We start from the raw sequence: 23995 nt of genomic DNA, 5'->3' as shown, positions 1-23995 counted from the left end.
TTCAGTGGTGCTGCCCAGAGGTCCCTGCGTAGCCGCTCAGCTTATTTCACAGAGGCCTCGGCGCCCCCGTGAGCAGCGCACTGTGCCCTGGACTCGGGCCTGCCCTGTCCAACACAGCTGGGGTTCCAGGGGGTGCATTTATTCACCTTCTCAAGAGGCTGCAGAGCAGATGCCTACCCCAGCCCTAGGCTGTGAAGTATGACAGCAAATCCGAGGCCTGACAAGGACCCAGGCATCGTTTTCTGGGTCCTGTGTTGGTGGTGGGAGAAGGTGTGACTGTTGGCAGGACCTATGGAACTTGGTGCTGGCGGCTCTGCAGTGCCACTCAACTCTCAGTGCTCCTCACGGAGGTTGTGTCCCTGGTACAGGTCAGGTTGGAGCAGAGCAGAGCGGTGGGGAACTAGCCTCAGTGATATCAGGAAGTTGGTCACTTGCTGGTGCTCAGCCCAGCCAATGGCTTTACCATAGGACTGCAGACTCCAGGACTGGGCCACCTCAGGCCAAACAACTAATAGAGAGGGCTCACAGTCCCACCCATCAGCAGAAAATTGGATTAAAGATTTACTGAGTGTGGCCTTGCCCACCAGAGCAAGACCCGTTCTCCCCACAGCCAGTCCCTCCCATCAGGAAGCTTGCACAAGCCACCACTCTCTCTCCCCCACAACTCCTGGTAACCACTGATCCTTTTACAATCCTTTTGATGTTGCCGTTGTTCTGGATTTTGGCCATTCTATTAATAACCGTGTGCAGTGGCATGTTGTTTTCATTTGCATATCCCTGATGACATATGATGTGCAGTATCATTTCATGTGCCAGCTATGTATCTTCTTTAGTGAGGTGTATGTTATATTGCTGACCTCATAGAATGAGTTAGGAAGTAGTCCCTCTGCTTCTGTTTTCTGAAAGAAATTGTTAGAGAATTTGGCATAATTTCTTCCTTAAATGTTGGTAGAATCCACGAGTGAACCCATCTGGGTCTGGTGCTTTCTGTTTGGGAAGTTTATTAATTATTGATTCAAGTTCTTTAACAGATACAGACTTATTCAGATTGTCTATTAGTATTTTTCTTGTGTGAATTTCAGCAGATTGTGTCTTTAAAGAAATTGGCCCATTTTGTTTAATAAATCTGTGGGCATAGATTTGTTCATAATATTTCTTTATTATCTTTTTAATGCCCAAGGTATCTGTGGTCATGTCCCCTCTTTCGTTACTAATAATAGTGATTTGTGTTGTTTCTCCTTTATAGCTATTGCAGCTTTCTTTTGAATAGTGTTAGTGTGGTATATCTTTCCTTATCTCATTATTTTTCACTTATATGCATCTTTATATTTAAAGTGGGTTTCTTACAGACAACATATGCTTGGGTCTTGTTTATTTTTAATCCACCATGACACTCTCTTTCAATTTGTACATTTAGACTATTGCTATTAAATGTGATTGTTGATATTGTTGGATTAATATTTACCACCTTTGTTTTCTATTTGTTGTCTTTGATTTTTGTTCCTATTTTGTTTTCTACTCTCTTTTGCCTTTTATAGTCTTAATTGAGCAATTTATATGATTGCATTTTCTTTCCTGTCTTAGCATATCAGTTGTACCTTTAAAACAATTTTTTTAGTGGTTGCCCTAGAAATTGCAATACACATTTACAACTAATCCAAGTCCACTTTCAAATGACACTATACAGTGTGGGTACCTTATAATAATAAAATATTCCTAATTCCTTCCTCTTGTCCTTTGTGTCATTGCTGATATTCATTAAACATGGATGTCAATATACATAATATATATACTTACATCTGTGTGTGTGTTAGTCACTCAGTCATGTTCAACTCTTTGAAACCCCATGGACTGTAGCCCACCAGGCTCTTCTGTCCACGGGATTCTCCAGGCAAGAATACTGGAGTGGGTTGCCATGCCCTTCTCCAATATACTTACATACTATGTAATATATACTTTGTATACATAGATACATATATGTGGTAGGTAGATAGGTATACTTAATCAGATTCATTGTTGCTGTTATTATTGTGAACTATTTTTTATTTTACTTTCACTTATTCCTTCTCCAATGTTCTTTCTTTATGTAGATTCAAAGGTTTTGACCTATGCAGCTTTTCTTCTAAGGAACTTCTTTTAACATTTTTTGCAAGGCAGGTCTCCTGGCAACAAATTTCCTCAATTTTTGTTTGTCTCAGAAAGTCTTTGTTTCTCCCTCACTATTGATGAAGGAATTATTTTCAGGGTATAGAATCCTCAGTTATTGTTGTGTCAAATATTTCTTTTGTTTATTTTTTCTGTCTTCTCCTTTCTATATTCCCATTATGTGTATATTACACCTCTTGTAGTTATCCCACAATTTTTGGATATTCCATTCTGTTATGGATTTTTGTTTATTTTTTTGTCTTTGTTCTCTTTGCTTTTCAGTTTGAGAGGTTTCTATTGAGACATCCTTAAGCTCAGAGACTCTTTCCTCAGCTGTGTTAAATCTACTAATAAGCCTCTAAAAGTCATTATTTCTGTTGCAGTGCTTTTGATCTCCAGCATTTCTTTGCAGTTCTTTCCTGGACGTACCACCTGCCAGTTTGCAATGCCTACCTGTTTTTGCATGCTGCCTACCTAATGCATTAGAGCCCTTAGCATATTAACCATGGTTGTTTTAAATTCCCTGTTTGATAATTCCAACATTCCTTCCATATCTAAGTCTGGTTCTGATGCTTGCTCTTTGTCTTCAAACTATTTTTTGCTTTTTAGGACACCTAGTGATTTTTTGGAGAAGGCAATGGCAACCCACTCCAGTACTCTCGCCTGGAAAATCCCATGGACGGAGGAGCCTGGTAGGCTGCAGTCCATGGGGTCACTAAGAGTCAGACACGACTGAGCGACTTCACTTTCACTTTTCACTTTCATGCATTGGAGAAGGAAATGGCAACCCACTCCAGTGTTCTTGCCTGGAGAATCCCAGGGACGGGGGAGCCTGGTGGGCTGCCGTCTATGGGGTCGCACAGAGTCGGACACGACTGAAGCGACTTAGCAGCAGCAGCAGTGATTTTTTTCCTTTTTGGTATTCAGACACAATGTACCGCGTGAAAAGTGCTGCTGTAAATTGGCTTTTTAGTGGGAGAAGAGAGGTTCTGTTTTTAGGGTCCCATCTTCTGAATTGCTGCACCTCCAGACTGTGAGCATCTCCACCTTCCCATCCTCCTTAGGCAGCACTGGGTGACTGGTGTTATATTGGTGGACATACCACGAGTTATCGAACTAGCCCTCTTTGTACATTTGTCTCTAGTTTTTCTGTAATGAGCATGCTCAGAGCTGAATCTTCTTGCGTGTCTTTGATCTTCTTAAGAAAGAGGCTCTAGAAATGTTCTTTCAGGTTAGTGTGTATGCAGGGTCTCACATTTGATAGGACTTGCCAAACTGCTGCCGTAAGTTCATATCCCTGACAGCAGTGGTCAAGTGCCTGTAGACTTCACACTGACCACACTGGCTGGCTTCTGTTCATCCCTGCTTATCTGATAGACACCCAAAGAACCAACAGGAGAGAAGGAATTTTCCTCTCTAAAGTTGTACTTTTTGAATGTTAGGTATTACATTTTAAAATGTATTTAACAACAGTTTGCTTTTCTTCCTTTTTGTAAATTATGTGATTTTTTTGCCCTTGGCCTGTTTTCCTTTTAAGGTATTTATCTCTTTTTCCTGCAGTGTCTCTAAGTCCTCATGTAGCAAGAATATTCAGTCTTTCCTTCCAGTTCCCTGCAAGTGTTTTTCTAGAGTATTTGCCTTTTTGTCTTGTTCTTCTGTTTTTAACGTAGAGAACTTCATTTTTCTCTAGCCAAATCTTTGTTATTTACCTCTTATGACCATCCCCAGTTCAAGATTAAACATCTATTCATATTTTCTTCTTGGACTTTCAAGGTTTTTTTTTTTCTTTTCCCTAACATTTAAATCATTAATACTTATGGAATTAATTTTGGCATATACAGTGAATTAGAGAATCGACTTTATTTTTTTAATGATCAGCCAATTTTAATCACATTTTCTAACTGATTATTGGTGGTAGATGGGGAAACCAATGATTTTTATGTATTTATTTTAAAATTAGCAGCCTTTCTCAAGTTCTTACTTATTCTAATTTTTAATTGATACTCTGTTTTTCTAGGTAGAAAATTGTATGGTCTTTTTCCCAGTATTTATACTTCCTATTTTTTTCTTTTATTTCTTTCAGCCTAGTTTCTTGACCAGTCTCAAATAACAGTGTGGATATTGTGTATTTTATTTTTTTTTTACCAAAATTAATCTGGTATTTTTTTTCTTTTTAATTTTACAAAATTAAATGTCTTTTTTTGTTGCTTGATTTATTTTGCTTTTGCAAAAGCGCTGACTTATAAGAAGCCTGCGATTCTTTTCCTTTGCACCATCGGCAGGATCTCGGCGCCACCCTTTGGCTGAATCTGAGTGGAGTTCATTGTGGGCACTGGGCTCTCCTGGTCGCCCCGAATGGTTCCACTGTTCCCCTGGCCTCACCAGCCCGGGCCCCGACGCTTGCTGCTGCCAGTCATCCCCTCACTCCTCATCCCACCCCCACCTTGTCGGCTGTCCCTGCACCTGTGGGTGCACCAGGCAGGTCGTCCACTTGCTCCTCGTCCTCTGCCACCTTTGACTGTCCTATCAGCTTTGGGTACCTGTGTGGGCATTAGATGGGGCCACCCTTTCTGGCCACCTGTCTCCCTGCTTCACGACCCTCCTGTCTCTGCCTCTGTCCACGTTCTGCCTCTATCCTTGATACTGTCTGGTGTGACAAGAATTTAACAGGCTTGTTCAGACTTCCACGACTCTAAGTAAATGAGTTGGATTGGGTCATATTTTGTGCTTTGATGGAGGTAGAAACACAGAAAGGATTAGTTGAATTTATATTTATTGAAAACAATCTTATCCATAAGTAATTATTAGGAACATGAATTTTAAAGTGCTCACTAGATTGTAAATTGCCATACACTTCCTTCGGAGGGCCTTGGCCTCTAAAATCAATACCAGAGAGGAAAAGCGATCACGGGTGAAGATGTGGGGATGAACGGTTTTCATGTCAGATCTCATAACAAGTCATCACTTAGAGTCTTTCCTTAGCATCAGTGACACTGACTGATCTCTTGGTTCTGTTTCTGTGTCTGTTTTTGTGCATGTCCCTGGGCTTGTCTCCATGGGCCACTTCCAGGATGAAGTCTTGACCGTAATCAGAAGAGTGGATGACAACTGGGCGGAGGGAAAGCTGAGAGACAAGATCGGGATATTCCCACTGCTATACGTGGAGGTGAGACCCCCCGCACTGCCCCGCCCCCATGATGTACCTGGAGGTGAGGTCCTGCCCCAGCTCTGCCCCCTGCTGTACCTGGAAGTGAGGCCCTGCCCCAGCCCCTCCAGCTGCTGTACCTGGATGTGAGACAGTGCCCTAACCCCACCCCCTGCAGGTGGAGGTGAGGCCAGACTCCCAACCCTTCTCTTGCCCTTTGTGGTTTGCTTCACCAGACCCCGGGGTGCCCTGGCCTTGGAGCCCCTCTTCTGAAGAGAAGGAAGCTGCCCCACAGTCTTCTGAATTCAGGTGGGGTTGACCTGTGGGTCACTCTGTCGTCTCACCATGTGGCAGGAGGCAGGGCTCCCCTGTGGACTTCTGCTTCTCTCTTTACAACTGAGCCTAAGCCCTGTTTCTTTCTCCGAGACTCTCTGGGTTTCCCCCAGAGGCACCTGTCCCCTTCCCCCTGACACCCTGCGCCAGATTCCGCCAGCAACTGAACAGATGTTGAGGCTCCCGGACTCTGGGCTTGGAGCGGCTGGTCAGCGGCCGGTTCCTGGAGTGGAGCACACTTGGGGCTTCCTGCCTCTTCTCTTGGGCTGATGGCTGATGTGCCGTAGGTATCCAGTGAATGTGTCACGGGCAGTGGCCAAGTGGGGAGTGTCCACAACCTTTGACCTTTCAAGTCCTGGTTGCCTTGGGCTGTGTGTATGTCTGCTGTTTGTCAGGCACATCCATGTGTGCATCCCCAGCCTGACTCCACGCTGCACCCGTGCATCCCTGAGTCATCCTTGGAAATCCTTTCAGCCAGTGCTCACGGTGCCTTCACCCTGGACCCTTCTGAGGAGTCCTCGTCCCGCCTCTCACACATCCCGAGCGTGAACACCAGGACTGCACCCCCTGCCCCCATGCGACCGACGAGCCAACAGAGAGGCTCAGAGCCGACCGCGATCGCAGGTGGATGTCTATCGACTCGGCTCCCAGCGCCCCCACTCAGAGCCCACGGTCCCCAGTTCAGGGTGCGCTGCACATGATTCCCGGGATGTGGCCAGCTTTGCCTTTGTTGAGCCCTGTGGGCCAGTGGGCTCCGGGCCCTGCAGGATGGAGGCTGCTCTCTGGGGCAGGCAGCCAGGGCTCTCTGCACCTTGGCCTCCTCTGCTTTTCCAGCCACATTTCTGGCCCTTTCCCTCCATTTCCTAAATGTCCTGCCCCCTGCAGTTCTCACACGTGACTCTGGATCACCTGCCCAGGAAATTCTGAGACCCTCCCCAGCAGTAAGGCCACACCCACGCACATGCTCCTCTCTGGTACCTCATGAGGGGCACTCACGGGCACACACTCTGCCCTCTGGCTCCTGGTATGGACCCCTGTCCTCACCTGTGCATTTGCTCCAGTGCCTGGGGTGGTCTCCATCCTACTGCTTCAGACCCAGAAACCACACAGCGCCGTCCAGATGTGCAGAGTCAGACCCCACTGATGTCTTTAGGCAGTGGAACCTCTTCCCAGGCAGACCCTCGAGGGGCCACTCAGAGACAGCCATGGGACGTTCCTAGGAGCCTATCACGATGCCCCAAACTGGAGCCCAGTGTTTCCTCATTTTGTGCTCTGGGCCCCTGGAGGCCAATTGACTTGGCTCCTCATGTCCTTGTGGACGGTCACTGGAATCCGCACCCGGAGGGCCGAGGCAGCTGCGCCTCTGCCCAAGGGGCCAGCACTTCTCAGGAGCTTCCCCGGGGACCCCTGCCCTGTAGTGAGAAGAGCTGATCCCAGGAAGACCACTCTGTGGAGGCGGAGAAGTCTGGAAGCAGAGGTGAGCAGGGAGTGGGAGACTCTGAGGAGGTGCGAGGAGCCTACAGGTGACTCTGGAGTCTTAGAGCCAAAACATATTAGGGCTGCTCTGGTGGACCAGGCCAAGGTGGGAGGTCTTTGAGTCCCCAGGGCCCTGAGGACTGGATGGGGCTCACCGTCCCCACAGATGGGGTGGAGGTCAGCCCCACCTGTGGTTGCAGCAGGAGCTCCATCACAGATAGGGTCGCCCACACCCCAGGGGTAGAGGGGCTGACCTGACTGCCCTCAGAGAGGAGGTGGCTGGAGAGGAGGGTCTCAGAAGGGACAAGAGATGAGGAGGGGGCATTGAAGTTCTGTGCCCAGCTGTCCTCATCTCAGCCTCTCTGCAGAAGGTTCTTTGTCAAGAAAGAGTGTTCAGGACGCAGTAGGAGGTGATTTGGGGACTTCACCTGAGGTGTTGAGACCCATGAGGGGCAGGGAACCAAGGGAAGACGTGGAGGCTGGGCAGGCTCCTAGTCAGCCGAGCAGTGGTGGACATGCCAGAGGACAGATGTGCGGCTGCGGGCACCACAGCCACAGAGCAGGTGCAGTGATCGATGAGGGCGGCTTTCAAGGAGGAGAGGACATAGCCCAGAGGAGAGGGCTGTGCGCTGCAGGCTGCAGCCCAGGGCTGCACGTGGGTGTGAGGGGCTCCACGCGGGCGTGAGGGGCTGGAGGGTGGAGGTGGGGGTGTCCGGAGTGGTGCTGCAGGAGTCCTGTCTCCCTCCCACTGACCCTCGATATCCATCAGAGCTGCCTGCGTCCATCCGTCCACACAGCTGGATGGACGCGTCCATATGGCATCTGTTGAGAGCCTGTGTCCTGAACCTGGAGCCATGTGTGTATCTGGTGGGCCTGTTCTCTGGCTCCTGCTCCCCCTTCTGCTGCCCCACACACTGGGATCAGGATCCGCCCTTATCTCCCATAGCCGTGGGGTACCTGCAGATGCCTGTATCCTGGATGAGCAGGTGGGGAGGCTGGGTGAGCCCCAGAAAGTGGGGGCAGCCTCATCCCGGGCAGGGGGCATCCAGAGAGTTCTGACCTTGGTACCAGATCCAAGCCTCTGTCTGCTGGTGGTGCTGCAGGCCTCGGCTGATCCCTGAGGCTGATTGGTGCTATTTACAGATCCGGGAGAAGATGGAAGCAAAAACTGAAGTCTTGATTTAGCCAAATAGATGTAATGCCCAAAATGGTATGGTTGCTAATGGCAACTGCTTCCTGTGTGAGAGGCTTGGTCTTCAGCGCGATGATTGCTGTGGAAGTCGCTTGAGCCTCCGCTAATTGCGATGTTGAACTTGGCCTTTCTTGCTCCTGGAGCACTATCGTCTCCTTGTCACTTTGCCTTATGAAGAGAGCATGTTATTCTGAGCATCCGTCTCCAACTGTGGTATCAGAGCTGCCAACATCCCTGGAGACAAACAGCGTTGAAGCTGTCTGTTCTGTTTCAAAGGTGCGGGCTGCCCTGCACACATGGGGTTTGCTGACCCAGTAACTGCTGGCTGTTTCTTCACCTTTGTCTCAGGCCCTGGGGCAGGCAGAGTGTTTCCAGGGAGGAGGCTGGGGAGGGTCCTTGGCTTCTAGTGGAAGGTCCACGCCCAGGCTCGGGAGAAACAGAAAGAAACAGGAGCTCTGAGCCCCATCCAAACCTCAGTGCCTCCACAGACCCTAGGTGTACTTGGGATCCAGGTGGATAGACCTGCTGGGGTGTCCCTGGTTGGAGGGCATAGCTCCTGGAAAAGAAACCCTGCATGTTGGGCATGCATGGCACTGGGAGATGGGGTTCTGACTTCCTGCTCTCATTGAGGGGTTGGCGGTGGGGGTTTCTGACTTCCTGCTCCTATTGAGGAGTAGGGAGGTGAGGGGTCGGGGTTCTGACTTCTTGCTCCCATTGGGGAATGTTGAGGGGTGCTGGAAGGCTGCTCTCCTGATCCGACTCTGGACCCACAGGCTACCTGAGGCCACTGGAAGGGATGGGAGGCCCTCACAGCATCTGAGGGACCTGGCCAGCCGTTCCCACTCTCTCAGCCACCCAGGAGTCAGGGCAGTGACTCTGAGCAGAGGGGCTCTCTCGGAAAAGGGCCTCTTCTAGCTACTTTTTCTTTCTTTCCTACCTACAAATGACCAGCATTGCCAGCTTCTATGAAGTGGCCCTGGCCAACATGGGGATGGCTGTGTGACCGTCAGGCTGTTAGAGGGTCAGGGAAGGTGTGCAGCCAGGTGGGTTCTCCAAAGAGAGTCAGTGGGATGGGACCCTTGTTGGGCAGCCACGCAGACCCCCAGGCCCCCAGGCTAGTGGCCTGATGAATCAGTTCAAAACCAGCAACTTGCAGCCACTTCTGGAAGATTGACTGTTAAGCTCGAGGTGCGTTCACGTGGCGGCAGCTATTCCTGAGACTCTCCCATCCCATGGCCTCCCTCATGGCCAGCAGGTGGGTGGGTGGAACCGGCCCCAGAATCTCCCTGGGGCATCTTGTAACAACCACCCCCCTGCCCCATTCTTTCCTAGAGGGTTTTGTTTGACTCTGGGGCTTCAGGCCCCACCTGTGTGGAAGAAGATAGGAAGCGGCCTCGGTGGGGTGGCACATGGGAAGCATGTGCCCAACAGATAGATGGATGGACAAATGGACAGGGCCTCTGTGCCACAGACGGATGGGCTGGCTATCCAGGGAACTGGTCTTTAGAAGATGGATGTTGTCTTCCTCGTGTCCTGGGGGTGTCTCCTGATGTGCACACTGGCCTCGCTGCTTGGACGTGGGGAGTGTGGTCGGGGTGTCCCCTGGTGCTTCCCCACTGACTCTGGGTTCTGGCTGGTTCTGGTTCTAGGTCCGCTGATGACCGCTTGCCCTGTGAATACTGACCCAGTTGGTTTACGGGCTGCATTCCCTGCTGCTTTGCCTGCCTAGCCCCTCTGAGGGGATGCGGTGTTGTGAATTTGGCTTTTCGGATGTGGGGTGTTCTTGCATGCCTACCAGCATTTGCAGGCCGTCCTGGGATGTACTGAGCTATGCACGGAGAGGCTGTGTGACACTTTTCGTGCCTTGCTCATAGCTTGTTAGGCAGAACAAGGGTGCCTCAGTGTGGGGCTGATTAGACACCCTTCTAAAGCTATGTTTTCTACTGAGTGTCCTGCGGTTTATGAGGTTCTTCACTCCTCAACTGGCCAGTGTTCCATGTCTGAGAGCCGTGTTTCTTTAATCTGTGTTTAGCATTTCAGAGGAGAGGGTAAACATGGTCCTTGTTGCTCCTTCTTGTTAACCTGTGATGGTTTAGAATTTTGAAATAAGGGTGACAAACCATTATGTTGTATACTTTAGCACAATGTCATATGTCAATTGTATTGCAATAACTGATATAATTGTAGTTGGGGACAAACAAGGATGATAAAATTAGGATCCCCTAGAGGTATTTTCGGCAGAACAGGAAGTCTGTGGGTCAGCTGTGGCTCTCCCATGCTGAGGCCCCTCAGCTCAGGGCCTAGAGTAAACAGCTTCCATCAGAGAAGTGAGGACCAGGTGCAAGTCTCTGGGGTCATTGTTCTCCATGGAGACAGGTTACAACCACATCCAAACACTGCTCTGTGACCAGCGCTCCAGGTGGGCCGGGGGGTGGGGCTCCTCTGTGTCTCCCGAGCCAGGGTAACCCCTGCTTCCTCACCCAGCTCCTAACTCTCACGCCACCCTGATTCTGCCACACCAGAGGTGACCTGACAAAGTGCCAAGGAAGAAACAAGAGAGGAGCTGCTCAGGGGTCCCTGCCACAGAACACTGGGGAGACGTGATGGTGCTTGAAGCTCCGTTTTGTTTTTCCGTTTTCTTCTTCATGTCCTGTTTCTCATGAGCACCATCATGAGCACCATCAGTGGGCAGCTGGGGCGGGGGTTCCCCCTCTGGACCTGGCCATGAGCTCTGCCCACATTTCTGTGTCCAGGTTCAGACTGTGCCTTCATGAAGACCTAATGGGCTTCACTTACAGGTGACGCCCAGTTACCACAGGGCAGGCTGGGTGAGGGAGCGAGGTGGGTGGAGCTGATGGGGCTCCAACAGAGAGAGAAGGACCTCAGTGTCCCTCAGGTCTGCACCCCAAGGCACAATCCGAGCAATGGGATGTGGTCCTGGGTCCTCCACAGAGGCCAGTAGGTACATAGCTACCAGCTCTTCCTGACCACTCTCCCCTGTAGCACTTTTTGAACTGTTTGTGAAGTTACATCTTAAAATGTGATGCATACAAGGTAACATGTAAACAGGTATATTCCCTGTCATCCTGTCTCTACAGCTGCATAGGTAGCCAGTTTGAGGCCAGACTAATGACAATTCCTTTCCCTTCTCGTCCTGGCATAGTACTCGGCACACAGTAGGCAGTTAGTTCATTTGTGTAGTGTTGTTTGGTTGTGGGCCAGTGTTTCATAGAAGTCAAACTATTATATAAGGACTAAGCCACCAGCCATCACCAAGGTCTTAGCTGGGACCCTTTCAGCGAGCCTGCTTATTAGCACACAGGGACCTAGCAAGTCTTGTGAGACCAGTCCCTCTGGGCCTTGAACTGCCAGCCTCTCTGGAGCCGTCCAGCTGCAAGAGGGCCAAGAAGAAAGCAGAGGCGCTGCCACGAGTGAATGTCCATCTTCCATAGACCAGCGGAATGACAGTGTGGCAACCTGGAGCTGAAATGCAGGGAGGAGCCCGGCCTGGCTGCCGGTGGGGCCCACGCCTCTCCTGGGGCCTTAGCCCGCCTAGCATGGGCATGGCTGCCGGCTGTGCTGCGTTGACTGTTTCTGCTCAGGTGCCAGCGTCTTTCCTCCCTTCCCATCACAGGTTCCCCACGTGGGCAGCAGTGACCCTGCAAACCAGGCATGTGAAGATGGGACCATTTTTCAGCCAACTGAGCTCCCCCCACTGGATGCCCCCTGGCTTGGAATCTCTGTGTCCTCAGCTGCCGTCTACTCTTCTGCATTCTGCTCAGGGACACAGGCTCCTCAGCAACCCCCTGCCTCAGGCCGCCCTGGGCACTCTCCCGCCTGCCCTCCCCTTGGCCGTGGTTTCAACAGGTGCCTTTGCTCGACTTCCCTCCTCCCACCCTGACTCATCCCATCCAGTCAGTGACTCAGAAACTTCAGTGAGCATTAAAGTTGCCCAGAAAGCCCAGGCTCAGCCCCAAGCCTGACAGTGGGTCTGGATGGACCTGTGTCTGAGAAATAAGTTGGGGAAAAGGATCTTTTGCAGATTCCATGTGGCCCCAGGGGTGGACCTTGGCCGTGGATATGGGGTTACCTGCCCCTTGGGTGGGCCTCCTTCAGTTCAGTTCAGTCGCTCAGTCGTGTCCAACTGTTTGAGACCGCATGAACCGCAGCACACCAGGCCTCCCTGTCCATCACCAGCTCCCGGAGTTCACCCAAACCCATGTTCATCGAGTAGGTGATGCCATCCAACCATGTCATCCTCTGTCGTCCTGTTCTCCTCCTGCCTTCAATCTTTCCCAGCATTAGAGTCTTTTCCAATGAGTCAGCTCTTCACATGAGGTGGCCAAAGTATTGGAGTTTCAGCTTCAACATCAGTCCTTCCAATGAACACCCAGGACTGATCTCCTTTAGGATGGACTGGTTGGATCTCCCTGCAGTCCAAGGGACTCTCAAGAGTCTTCTCCAACACCACAGTTCAAAAGCATCAATTCTTCAGCGCTCAGCCTTCTTCACAGTCCAACTCTCACATTCATACATGACCACTGGAAAAACCATAGCCTTGACTAGACGGACCTTTGTTGGCAAAGTAATGTCTCTGCTTTTCAATATGTGTCTAGGTTGGTCATAACTTTCCTTCCAAGGAGTAAGCGTCTTTTAATTTCATGGCTACAATCACCATCTGCAGTGATTTTGGAGCCCAGAAAAATAAAGTCACCCACTGTTTCCACTGTTTCCACTGTTTCCCCATATATTTGCCATGAAGTGATGGGACCAGATGCCATAATCTTAGTTTTCTGAATGTTGAGCTTTAAGCCAACTTTTTCACTCTCCTCTTTCACTTTCATCAAGAAGCTCTTTAGTTCTTCTTCACTTTCTGCCATAAGGGTGGTGTCATCTACATATCTGAGGTTATTGATATCTCTCCCGGAAATCTTGATTCCAGTTTGTGCTTCCTCCAGCCTAGCATTTCTCATGATGTACTCTGCATATAAGTTAAATAAGCAGGGTGACAATATACAGCCTTGACAAACTCCTTTTCCTATTTGGAACCAGTCTGTTGTTCCATGTCCAGTTCTAACTGTTGCTTCCTGACCTGCAACAGGTTTCTCAAGAGGCAGGTCAGGTGGTCTGGTATTCCCATCTCTTTCAAAATTTCCCACAGTTTCTTGTGATCCACACAGTCAAAGGCTTTGGCGTAGTCAATAAGGTGAAAGCAGACTTGGCATGGAGAGATTTGACTCTAGGTGTTTATAACGTGACAACAGAGCAGGGCTTGGCTGAGGTTCAGGCTGTGTTCAGTGCAGAAGGAACGGCTTGGCTGACTGTGCAGCTGGAAAGGGTCACGGGCCACCAGGCTTCTTGCTTCCAGAGCTGAGAGCATTTGTGGGGAGATGGCCCTGCAGTTCCTGCTGCCTCCACATTCATTCTAAGACTTGACCAGGAATTACTTCTGAGGTTAACTCTCTGGGCCACTTTGAGAAACACCTCCCATCATCATGTTCCTCTTGCTCCCTTTGGCAGCACTTCTGTGTGGAGGAGAGGCTGTGTGTCCCTGATGACCTGACCCGTGCGTGTACTCTGTCCACTGTCTGCAACCGCTGCAAGTCCATCAGTTACTGCAGAGAGAAAACACAGCTAATTTGGGCTGCGCCCACTCAGAGAGGCTCAGAGCTCTCCTCTGTGGCTTTTGTTTATTCCAAAGCCTCAAAGTGAGAGCAGTTAGGAGGTGAGTGTGAAGCTGTTGAGGACTCTGAGTCTGCTGGCACATCTGAGCCCTGGACCGAAACAGCAGTTTTCAGCACGTGGCCATCCGAGCTGCCTCTCATTTGTTGAGCGACTGCTGTGAGCCAGGCCCTGGGAGAGTCATCTTGAAACCCAGGTTTTTGTGGGAAGAGACACAGATGGAGAGAAGGTGGAGTCTAGAGGCAGTGTGTCCTCCGTGGAGGACATGGAGCTGGAAGTGGGAGGAAGCTAGGGGAGGAGCTGTAACTCTCCTGCTCAGAGGGACCCGCAAAAAAGCCACCTTGGGGACAGGAGGAAGGGTGAGGGGCCAGCCCCCAGTGCCTGTGGGGCCAGGGTGACCCAGCAGGCCCAGTGGGGAAGCGTGGGGAGAGGGCAGGGGCCGTGGGAGGCCAGCCCGCTCACTCTCAGGACTCCAGAGTTTGCTCCACACATCAGAAGTAGGTGACTCCAGACCCCCTGCCTGTTCCAGGAACAGCCCTTTTCCCTCTGTCCACTGACCCCTATGCCCAACCATGTCATTCATTTCTAACTTTGCCTTTACCTGGAGTTGATAGCATAAAGCGAAAGTAAAGAGAAACTTTCAGAGGAAAAGTTTTCAGCTGTGCTGGGTGTCAGCCCTCCCAGAGCAGCCCTGCCATCTGTCACCATCTCCCAGCCGACCCTCCACCCCCTGCCACCTCCCCATGGTCCACTGTCACACACGGACCAGACCATCTCTACAAAGGTGACTCAGGCCTCACTCCTGCCTGTGTCCCTGGGGCAGGGGGGCATTACTCTCAGAATAAATCCAGGCTCCTCTCTGCAGCCCACAGGCCCACAGGTCTGAGGGGTCTGTCAGCCTCACCCCTTCCTCACCGCACCCCCGCCCCCACCACATGACCTTCAGGCCAGACCCCTCTGCCATTGTCACAGAACAGAGACTCGGTGAACAGGATGAGGCTGAACCATTTTTCTGCCTCTGGAGGGTGCTCGTCTGGGGTCCCCTCGCCCGCGGCAGGGGTGGGAGGAAATGCAGAGGCTTCACCACCAGGAAGCAGCGTTTGACACTCTCCCTGCGGTTTGTGGAGACCGTCTTCTTCAGTGGACAGTGGCTCGTCCTTCTTTCATCACCCGCGGAGTCACTCAGACCACCCTGAAGCCCAGCTCTCCTGGTGGGGGCAGGGTGGTGGACGTGTCAGCTCGGGGCAGACATGTGGTGGGCTGCTGATCGTGTGGCTGAGTGGCCGGCGTGACCGTGGGGCCAGGGCGTACCTGGTCCTGCTGTGTGCACATGTGCTCTGGGCATGCACACACCTGCCTTGTCCTTCCCTGGATTCCCTGGTCCTGAAACTGTGGTTTCTGACACTGACTCCATAGGGTCCCTGGGGCGGAGTGCGGGGCTCCAGGGCTGCTGCTCTGGGGCTAAGGGGGAGTTGAGCCCGGCGGTGGCGGCAGTGCCATTATTTCCATACAGAAACCTGCCACGTGGAGGCACAGGACGGGTAGTTTAGACCAGGTTCTGGTGCCCATGCTTCCTGCTTCTGCTCTTTGGGTGGCCCCGCAGTTGGGTGCAGAACAGGGGGTACAGGAGGCCGGCCTCCAGGGTCAGAGGGCCCCCCCAAAGAAGGGGGAGGGGATTCAGCACTGTAGAGAGAGCAAATGAGTAAAACCTTAAAATAGAGCAGAACAGCTGAGCCTTAGTGAAGGCAGCATTTCAGAGGAAATGATCCTGGATTTAGATCCCAGGTTTTGGGGCCTGGAGTGAATTGTACGACCCCACCCCCAACTCCGTGAAGGATGGGTGTTTGCAGTGGAAATGCAGACAGCCCTGTGCCTGAGCCATCCGGAGCGGCTGGACTCCAGCACCTGCGATCTGTCAGCTTGGCCTGTGAACGCACCATCCCTTCCCTTTGCTGCGCAAATCCAGCAGCAAAGGCTTGCAACCGTTCTCCGCACCGGCCCCTGGTACGGTGCCCCACCGCGGCCCTGAGCTCAGGCCTGGGCTCTGCTGTGCTCCCCTTGGGCCCTGCTCCCCACCCGGTATAGGCGTGTCCTGTCCAGGGGGGCCTTTGTTCTGCCCACCTCCCCGGACTGTGGGGACAGGGCTCTGCCGCAGCCTGAAGCCGCATGCACAGGGGGTGGACGGGGGTGGTGCGTCCTGCTGGCCCACGAGGTGGGGAGCACATGGGGGCGCTTCCCTCCTCCCCCTGGGTGTTTCCCAGGTAACACAGTTGGGCCACAGTGGGGCAAAGGGAGCAGACCCCTGAAAACACAGCTTTTCAATCAAGTAGCCAGATGCCACCCCAGCCTTTACTGTGTTTCCTCAACACTGTTCCTATTGGACGTGCTGCTGGAAGGTTCCAGCACCTTAAACACACTGGCAGCTTTGAGGCGTGAGCAGAAGGCTGGACATGGGGTGCGGCTGCTGCTCACTGACCCTCCCCTTCCTCTCTCCTTAGCTCAATGATGCCGCCAAGCAGCTGATGGAGATGGACAAGCTGGGCCTGGCCTCGGCGTCCAGCTGCCTCGCCTCCCTGCCCTCTGAGGCCGGCGCAGTGGCCAGTGTGGCCCCGGGTCCCACTTCTGGCAGCACGGGGGCAGTCAGCGCCTTCCAGAGGCGTGTGGACAGCAAGAAGAACGCCAAGAAGCGGCACTCCTTCACGGCGCTCAGCGTGACACACAAGTCCACCCAGGCCAGCGGCCACAGGCGCTCCATGGAGATCAGTGCCCCCGTGCTCATCAGCTCCAGCGATCCCCGGGCTGCGGCCAGGATCGGGGACCTGGCACACCTGTCCCGCAGTGCTCCTGCCCAGGTAATGCCATGGCCTGCAACCTGGGGGCCCTCCTCAGCGTCACTCACTTCCCTCCCCCAGTCCCTGGGCAGGCATGAGAAGGCTAGGCCCCTGTGCCTTTTGGGGTCCCAGCCTCAAGGCCCCCAAGCCCCGGTGGAGGTGAGTCTCCATCTCAACCACAGCACTTACACAGCCCTGGTGGACATGAGGGACTTCTCAGGGGCCCAAGACAGCTTCTGAAGGTGCGGTCCCAGCCCTCTGAGCCCTCTGACGCAGGAGAAAGCCTGGATTAGCACTCCTGTGTCTTCAGCATCTCATGAGCCTGACTGATGTGCTCCCTGTGACCATCTACCAGGGAAGTCAAGGGGATTTGCTTTGCTCGCAGCCAACTAGCAGAGCCAGACTGGTTCTGCACGCTGCATGAAAGGCCAGGCCATCAAGAGACAAGGTGTTGGGGTCAGCAGCAGAGATGACTAGGTCCTGGGACCTGTGTTCCTACAGTTACACTGGAAGCAAACATTGTGACCAGGCTCAGGCCCTCAGTGAGGCCGTCAGGAGGAGTGAGAGGTCAAGGGAAGCAGCTGCGCCCATCTCTGGAGCCTTGTCACTCAGCTGTTGGGAGGAGGAAGGGGTGCGATTGTTGTGAGCTAAGAGCAGGTCGGCAGGGCTGCGGGGCTTCCCTGGTGGCTCAGCAGTGAAGCCACCTGCCAATGCAGGAGACACAGGAGGCAGGGATTCTATCCCTGGGTCAGAAGATCCTCTGGAGAAGGAAATGGCAACCCACCCAAGTATGCTTGCCTGGGAAATCCCATGGTCAGAGAAGCCTGGTGGGCTACAGTCCATTGGTCGCAAAGAGTTGGACACAACTGCGAACTCACTCACAGGGCTGTGAATGGCAGGTGCCAGTGTGGGTGGTGCTCGTGGGTGGTGGTCATGGGTGGTGGGCGCTTCTTGGTGGAAAAAGGCCCCACCCATTGACTCAAAGTCAAACCTTACGACGCCCGACAGGTCAGAAGTAGTCCTGTAACCACCTCCCTCATCCCAGCTCATTAGCGCTTTGCAATTTTCAGCCCCGGACTGAATGGTTTCCAAGCTTCCCACTTTAGGGGTCCCTCCCCTTCAGAGTGACTCGGGGAGGCCTGTCCAGCTCTTGGCCCAGCTGTGGCCCGGCAGGACGAAGGCAGGGGCTGGAGGTGTGTCCTCTCACCGCAGATGGCACTCACATGGGTCGGCCAGCTTTTCGGCCTTTTGGAGTCTGTGACCACGTGGTCTCTATTACAGCTTCCCTCCACCCTGGGAGCCAGGAAAATCTTGTTGATCAAGGCAGGGGTGGCAATGGCCAGACGTGACCTCGGGTGGGTCTGTGGATCCGCGCAGACCTAGAGCCAGAGGCTCAGGGCTATGTTAAGAGTCTGTGGACCTGTCAGGGCCCATTCAGATGAAGTGTGAGTGGAGCCACTTGAGGTGAGCTTGGCCTCCCATCGGCCTCCGTCTTGCGTGGCCAGCCAGCTTTTCTTGGGCTAATGGAGAGAACTGTGGATGTTCTGTTGGCACAGTGCAATGGATCCTTCTCCCAGAACAAACCATTTCCTTCAGATCCTCGGCCTCTGACCTCTAGCTGCAGGTGCGAGCTTGGCCAGCCCAGGCCAGGCTCTGCCTGGCCGAGCTCACCACCCAGACCCTGCCTCCGGTCACCCTGGCCCTTCAGGCTGTTAGCTGTTCTTCTTGGAACTAAGCAAAGAGTTTGGCTGTAAACGTTTTATTCTGAAGTTTTATTTGGGAAGCATGTTCCTGAGACTGTTTTCCACCTTGCGTTCCCGGGTGGTAGCAAGTGATGAGGGAACTTGCCCATTTCCCAGCTCCTCAGGGTGATGACTGTTTTCTGGACACATACTAAAATGAAAGTGAGATGTTTCTTCTTAGGGTCTTGGTCTGCATCAAGGAAAGTGACTTGGAGCCCCTTTTAGCAGGGGTGCAGTCCACCAACCCACAGACCGTTTTCCCTTTTATTAATCCCAGTGGGAAATTAAAGGCCAGGTTCCCGGCTACTGCTCAGGGGCCCCGGGAAACGCCGCGGTGCGGCCTCCGGCGTCTAGTAACAACCTGACGGTTTAGAATCACGTCTTCTGGGGCTCGTCCTAGACTCCTGTCAAATGCTCCGTGAACCATTGCTGAACGAGGCCAGATGGGTCACTGGGGTCGGCCGCCCCGTGGTTAGTGGCCCCGAGGACTGTGCCACCCACGTCCTCACCCTGCTGGCGGCTCCCCTGGTTGGGCTGTGCTAGCCTCCGGGGCTAAGTCCCAGCTCGCGGCCTTTAGGAGTCTACTGAATAGATTCTGCCTCATCTCAGCGAACACCTTCCCGCAGGCACAGGGCGGGGCCGGGACGGAGGGGCGGGGCCGGGACGGAGGGGCGGGGCCGGGGCGGAGGGAGGAAGGAGCCGGGGCCGAGGCGGAGGTGGGGCGGGGGAAGGGGGAGGGGGAAGGGGCGAGCCGTCACCCGGAGGCAGGAAGAGCCTGTCCCAGGGCTGCATTCCCAATAATTTTATCTGAAAGCGCTGGAGCGGTCTCCTTCCTTCCTTCATTCTTGCTCAGTTCCCTCACTCCTACCAAGCCCTCGCTAATTCCTTCAGGCCCAGAATCATTTAAAAGTAAGTTATTAAAAATCAAAGCGGAATCAGCCTCCAGCCCTCAGATAGGAGACAAGCCCCAGACAGGGCGGGAAGCCTGTTCCACGTGGTCACAGCAGAGGGCATGGGGCTGCACTGAACGACCTCAGAGTTTCTGCGCCTCTGGTCAGCGCCGTCCTCCAGGGATGGGCTGCCATGACTTGGAGGCACATGGGATGCCTGGTGCTTCCAAGCCCTTAATCCCGATGCCGTGTCTCCCCTGGGGTTAGCAGAAGCCTGCCTCACTGGCTCCTGGAGGGGCCGCCATGTCTGCGGCCCCGTCCTCCTTCGCTGGACCTGTGTCCTTGGCTGCCATCGGGGGACAGCCCTCCACTCTCTCTCAGTAGGAACAGAGGTGAAGACAGAACTCGGAGCGGGATGGGTGGGATCCTGCCCCACCAGGAAGTCCCAGCGGGGCTCCCACCACTGGGTACAATGTCAAAGGGGCCTTCATCTGGGCTCCACGCTGCAGGGGACTATGGGAGCCCCGGCTCAGTAGGCTTGGTCTTAGATGTTCTTCATCTCGACCTTGACCTTGGGAAAAGGGGTTATCACAGGTGTGGCCTCTCATGCCTGCATCCCTGCTCTAACGGAGGGTCTGCCCTGAAATCCCACTTATTTGCTTTGTGGCCTCTGTCATGTCCGATCTCAGCTGAGGGCCTGGTGACCAGGGAGGGCCCAGCACTGCTCCCCTGTGGCTCCTGTAGGGCATCCTCGTGGCCCCAATGCTGGGTGAGCGCCCTGTCCTCCTGCCCCCAGCATCTGTCATCCAGAGTGACGGGCCAGGTCCATAGGTTCAGCTCTGCGGCTCAGAGCTCAGCCACACCAACCTATCCCTCCTTTGGCCGGGAGGCAGAGGCAGCCTCATCTGAGCTTGTCTCCTCTGGGTAAATCATGGCCAGAGTGGCTGGAGAGCAGTGAGGTGCAGAGAGACACCGGGGAAGGCTACCTCCAGGCACAGCAGGATTCAGCAAGCCATGCCAGGTCATGGGGCTTCACGTGTGGTGCCTGTTGGCTGGTAGCTGTTTCAGGAGGCTTTATTTGCATAGGAGCCCTCTGATAAGAGGTGGATTGTGAGTCTAGCTCCATCCAAGCCCGTCATCTTGTGGGTCCTGCCGTCCGGCTGAGGCTCTCCAATGGCACTGTGGCCACAGTGCCCAGATTTGGTCAGCAGAGTGGCTGATCTGCAGGGTCGCCCACAGTCCTCTCCTGGCCCCTCCTGGCCCCCCACAAAGGTGGGATGTATGGAATCCAAGAAACACGTGGTCACATCAACCAAAGCTTGATCTTGAAACAGACCTCGAATAATTGAACTCTGTCATTCTGTGTATCTCACTTTGAAAATGTATTGGAACCACTCACTGTTGGTAGTAAAATGATGGAAAACCTGAACAATTTTTAAAAAATTAACTCAAATCCCAACTCCGTAAGACTGGCTTTATCATCTGTATGTAAATTTCCCAATGGAAGCAGACTGTCTTATAGAAACAAGCTAAACCTGGGTGTCCAGCTCTCTCACCCAGTCCCATTCGATGTGCTCCATGCAGCTGTCCACACCCACCTGTGCAGTTCCTTCTCCCTGTCGTGTGGGGGATGCTGGTTAGTAGACAGAGTCTCAGGTCAGCCTCTGTCCTTCCTCCGCTCTTTCTCAAGGCTGAATCTTCACCTCTGACCTCCAGTGGCTGTAGAAAGGATGAGGCCAGCATTTCCTTGCTTGCAGCTGTGAGTTACTGTGTCTAATATTCCAACTCACCTGGAAGGTGAGGCCCCTCGATGGCCATTTCCTCATCCCTCCAGGCCCTGTCTTCACTGCTTGATTCTTGGGGACGAGGCTTCACAGTCTTGTCTGGTGCCCAGCTGTTCTGAGTGGGATGCACACTGTCCCTGTCCCTGAGCTGTGGTCGGGGCAGAAGTCAGGGCCCGAGGGTGTAACGCGCCTAGGGTCACAGGCTGAGAGCTCAGGGCTCAGGGACCCTGTGCTGATCCTGAACGCACATGTCCAGGCCGTGCTCCAACTCCCCAGCCCCTGGTCAGCTTCCTGCTGCATCATCCTCAGGATCCAAGCACATCAGACTCACTGTGTCCAGTGTCCAGCCCATGGCCTCCCCCAGGCCTCACACTCCCCACTCCCTTCACTCAGTATCTCTGTCCTGCCAGTCACTAAGGACGGAGACTTAATGCTCCTTGTCTTGCAAGCCATTCCTCGCCTGAATCCACTTGTCCTGTTGGTAGAGGGGGAATGGTGGCCCCAAATATGTCCAGTCCTGATCCCCAGAACCCATGAGTGTGTTGCCTCCCTTGGCAGGAGACCAGAAAATGGAGCTAGGAGACAGTCCTGGACCCTCTGGGCCATTGTAACCACAGGGTCCTTCTGAGAGGAATCAAGAGGGTCAGAGTCAGTGAGAAGCAAGACCAACCCCCGGGGTCCTCCCCTGTTGAGTTTCCTGGAGCTGCTGTAGCAAACCGGGTGGACTGGCTCCTTCTGCCTCAGCCAGCCCCTCAGCAGCTCACCGTGTGCCTGGCACTCAGCAGGAATCACCTGCGAGGGGTCGTCCCTCCGTCATCTTGCAGAGTGGACCCTTGAGGCTTTGCGTGCCTGGTCAGGCGAGATGCCGTGTTTCACATCCTATCCGCTCTAGCCGCTGTGTTCACTGTGGAGGGACTGGTTTTCCTTAGCGCTCAGGGATGTGGTTTTAAATAAGCTTACATCTTGAAGCATGAAAAGTTTTGTCTGGCTTTTCTTGGACAAACACAGGAGTAACTAATTCAAGTCCTGAGAATAAAGGCAGCCCTCTCCCCCACCCCCATCTCCTTGCAAGTCGAATGCTGCATCCGCTGTCCAACCAGACGTGGGCAGGAGCAGTTTCCTGAGCAGCTGTGGGAGGGACAGGGTTCACTGGCTGCCAGGCTCCCCCGGGAGCCTGCAGTCCATTCACTGTGTCTTCTTATTTGTTTCCAGGACTCCTCGGCCGGATCCACCCCAGCGACTGAACAGCAGAGCATGGCTCCCAGAGTCCAGCTGCCTCTCAACGTGTGAGCTGCCATTTATGTGTTGGGGCCCCAGCTTTCCGTACCTACCCCCACCCTACTAGCGTGTCTGTGTGGGGTTTTCTAGTGTGTCACCCACTTGGTTCTGTGCTCTCAGGACTGCTGATGGGGCAGCCTGGAGAACAGGTTGGCAGGTTCATCAGCATCTCTGCTTCTCCAACGTTCGGTGAGAGCAGGAGGGTGGTCCAGACATTTGATGACACCGACTGATCACTCAGGAAAAGGGCCCCAGAGGCCCCTGAGGAGGTGGGCGTGGGCCCCATAGGGCAGAGGATGACCGGAGAAGCGGGTGCCACCAACGGCCCAGACGCAGCCTCCAGTCGTCCCACTCCCCAAAACGAGCTGCTTGTCATCACCAAATCGAGCCAGATGAAGGCTGCTGGGAAGTGAAATGTTTGTCTGTTAAGAGAATCTGCTCTTGTTAAATGACAGCTTCTAAAAGTGCCATTTAACATCGCCGTTCAAGAGCGTTCTGAAGAGCACCTTGCCGGCTGCTGTCAAGTAACTGCTGTTCAGCTACTTGAACGAACATTTAAGGTGGAGAGTGTGAATCTGGCAAACAACGTGGCAGTGTGGAAAGCTCCCAGGGTCCAGAACGGCCAGAGTGTCAGTCTGTGTCGCTGCGGAACACTGAGGGTCTCGAGCACGCGAGGCTTTCACAGTGCAGCCTGCCTGTCTTAGGTAGGATTCCCAGGAGGCGACTGCATCCGTCCGCTGTGCAGGCTCGGCTGCAGAGTCCAGTCCCGACGCGCGCCCTCTTCTGGCGGCAGATGGGACTCCCCCAACGCCTCCCTTACCTGCTCGCTCTGTGAGAACTGGGTTCTTGCCACAGCAGACCCAACCAAGGGCCTGGGGACCCGCCCCCTTTACACAGCTTCCTGAGGGGACGCAGGTTAGTAGGTGCTGTCTAGAGTCTTCAGGAAGAAATTCAGGACAACACTGGACAGGAGGCGCTCCCTTCCAGCCAGGTCTGTGCTTCAGCCTGGGGACGGGACACCAGGGCAGGCCGGGCAGTCGTCTCACTCTTGAAAACTGGATGCCAGACACTTTTCTGAAGAAGCAGCTTGTTCTGTGGGAGACAGTGGGGCTCCTGTCGCTTCCTGAGTGCGAGGCGGGACAGGAGAGCTCTTCAAGGACAAGCCCAGGGGTTTCATCTTGTTATCCCCAACAAGGTGCCTGGCATGCAGGCTCTCAGGAGCTATTCCCTTGTTCAGAGTCAGTCAGTCCTCCCCTGCTGGACGCTGAGGGTCCTGGTGGCAGCCCACCTCCTGCTCTTGTGGCCCCGTCAGGCACCAAGAAGGCGGCTCTGCTTCGGACCCCAGAAGGTTACCAGTTCCAGGAGTATCACCCCAGAGAGCCATCAGAACATTCTGGAGGCCTCAGCCACCCGAGGACCCTCCGTATCACAGAGAGCTTAAGTTTGGGGCAGAGTGTGTAGGGACTTATTTCTCCCCCAGACCTCCCTCCCCTGGCC

General features: G+C 53.5%; 1 protein-coding gene across 1 annotated transcript in view; it reads left to right on the top strand.

The window, feature by feature from the left end:
• SH3RF3 (SH3 domain containing ring finger 3) overlaps positions 1 to 23995 on the top strand; it is a 159388-nt gene that overhangs the window by 84757 nt on the left and 50636 nt on the right. The window contains exons 3-5 of the mRNA XM_055540234.1: positions 5216 to 5311; positions 16472 to 16825; positions 22433 to 22506. Of these exons, the coding sequence (XP_055396209.1) occupies positions 5216 to 5311; positions 16472 to 16825; positions 22433 to 22506 (524 nt within the window). The remainder of the gene's footprint in view (positions 1 to 5215; positions 5312 to 16471; positions 16826 to 22432; positions 22507 to 23995) is intronic.

Source organism: Bubalus kerabau, chromosome 11, assembly GCF_029407905.1.
Source record: "Bubalus kerabau isolate K-KA32 ecotype Philippines breed swamp buffalo chromosome 11, PCC_UOA_SB_1v2, whole genome shotgun sequence".
Taxonomy (NCBI): domain Eukaryota; kingdom Metazoa; phylum Chordata; class Mammalia; order Artiodactyla; family Bovidae; genus Bubalus; species Bubalus kerabau.
This window is presented reverse-complemented; position numbering and strand designations above follow the sequence as displayed.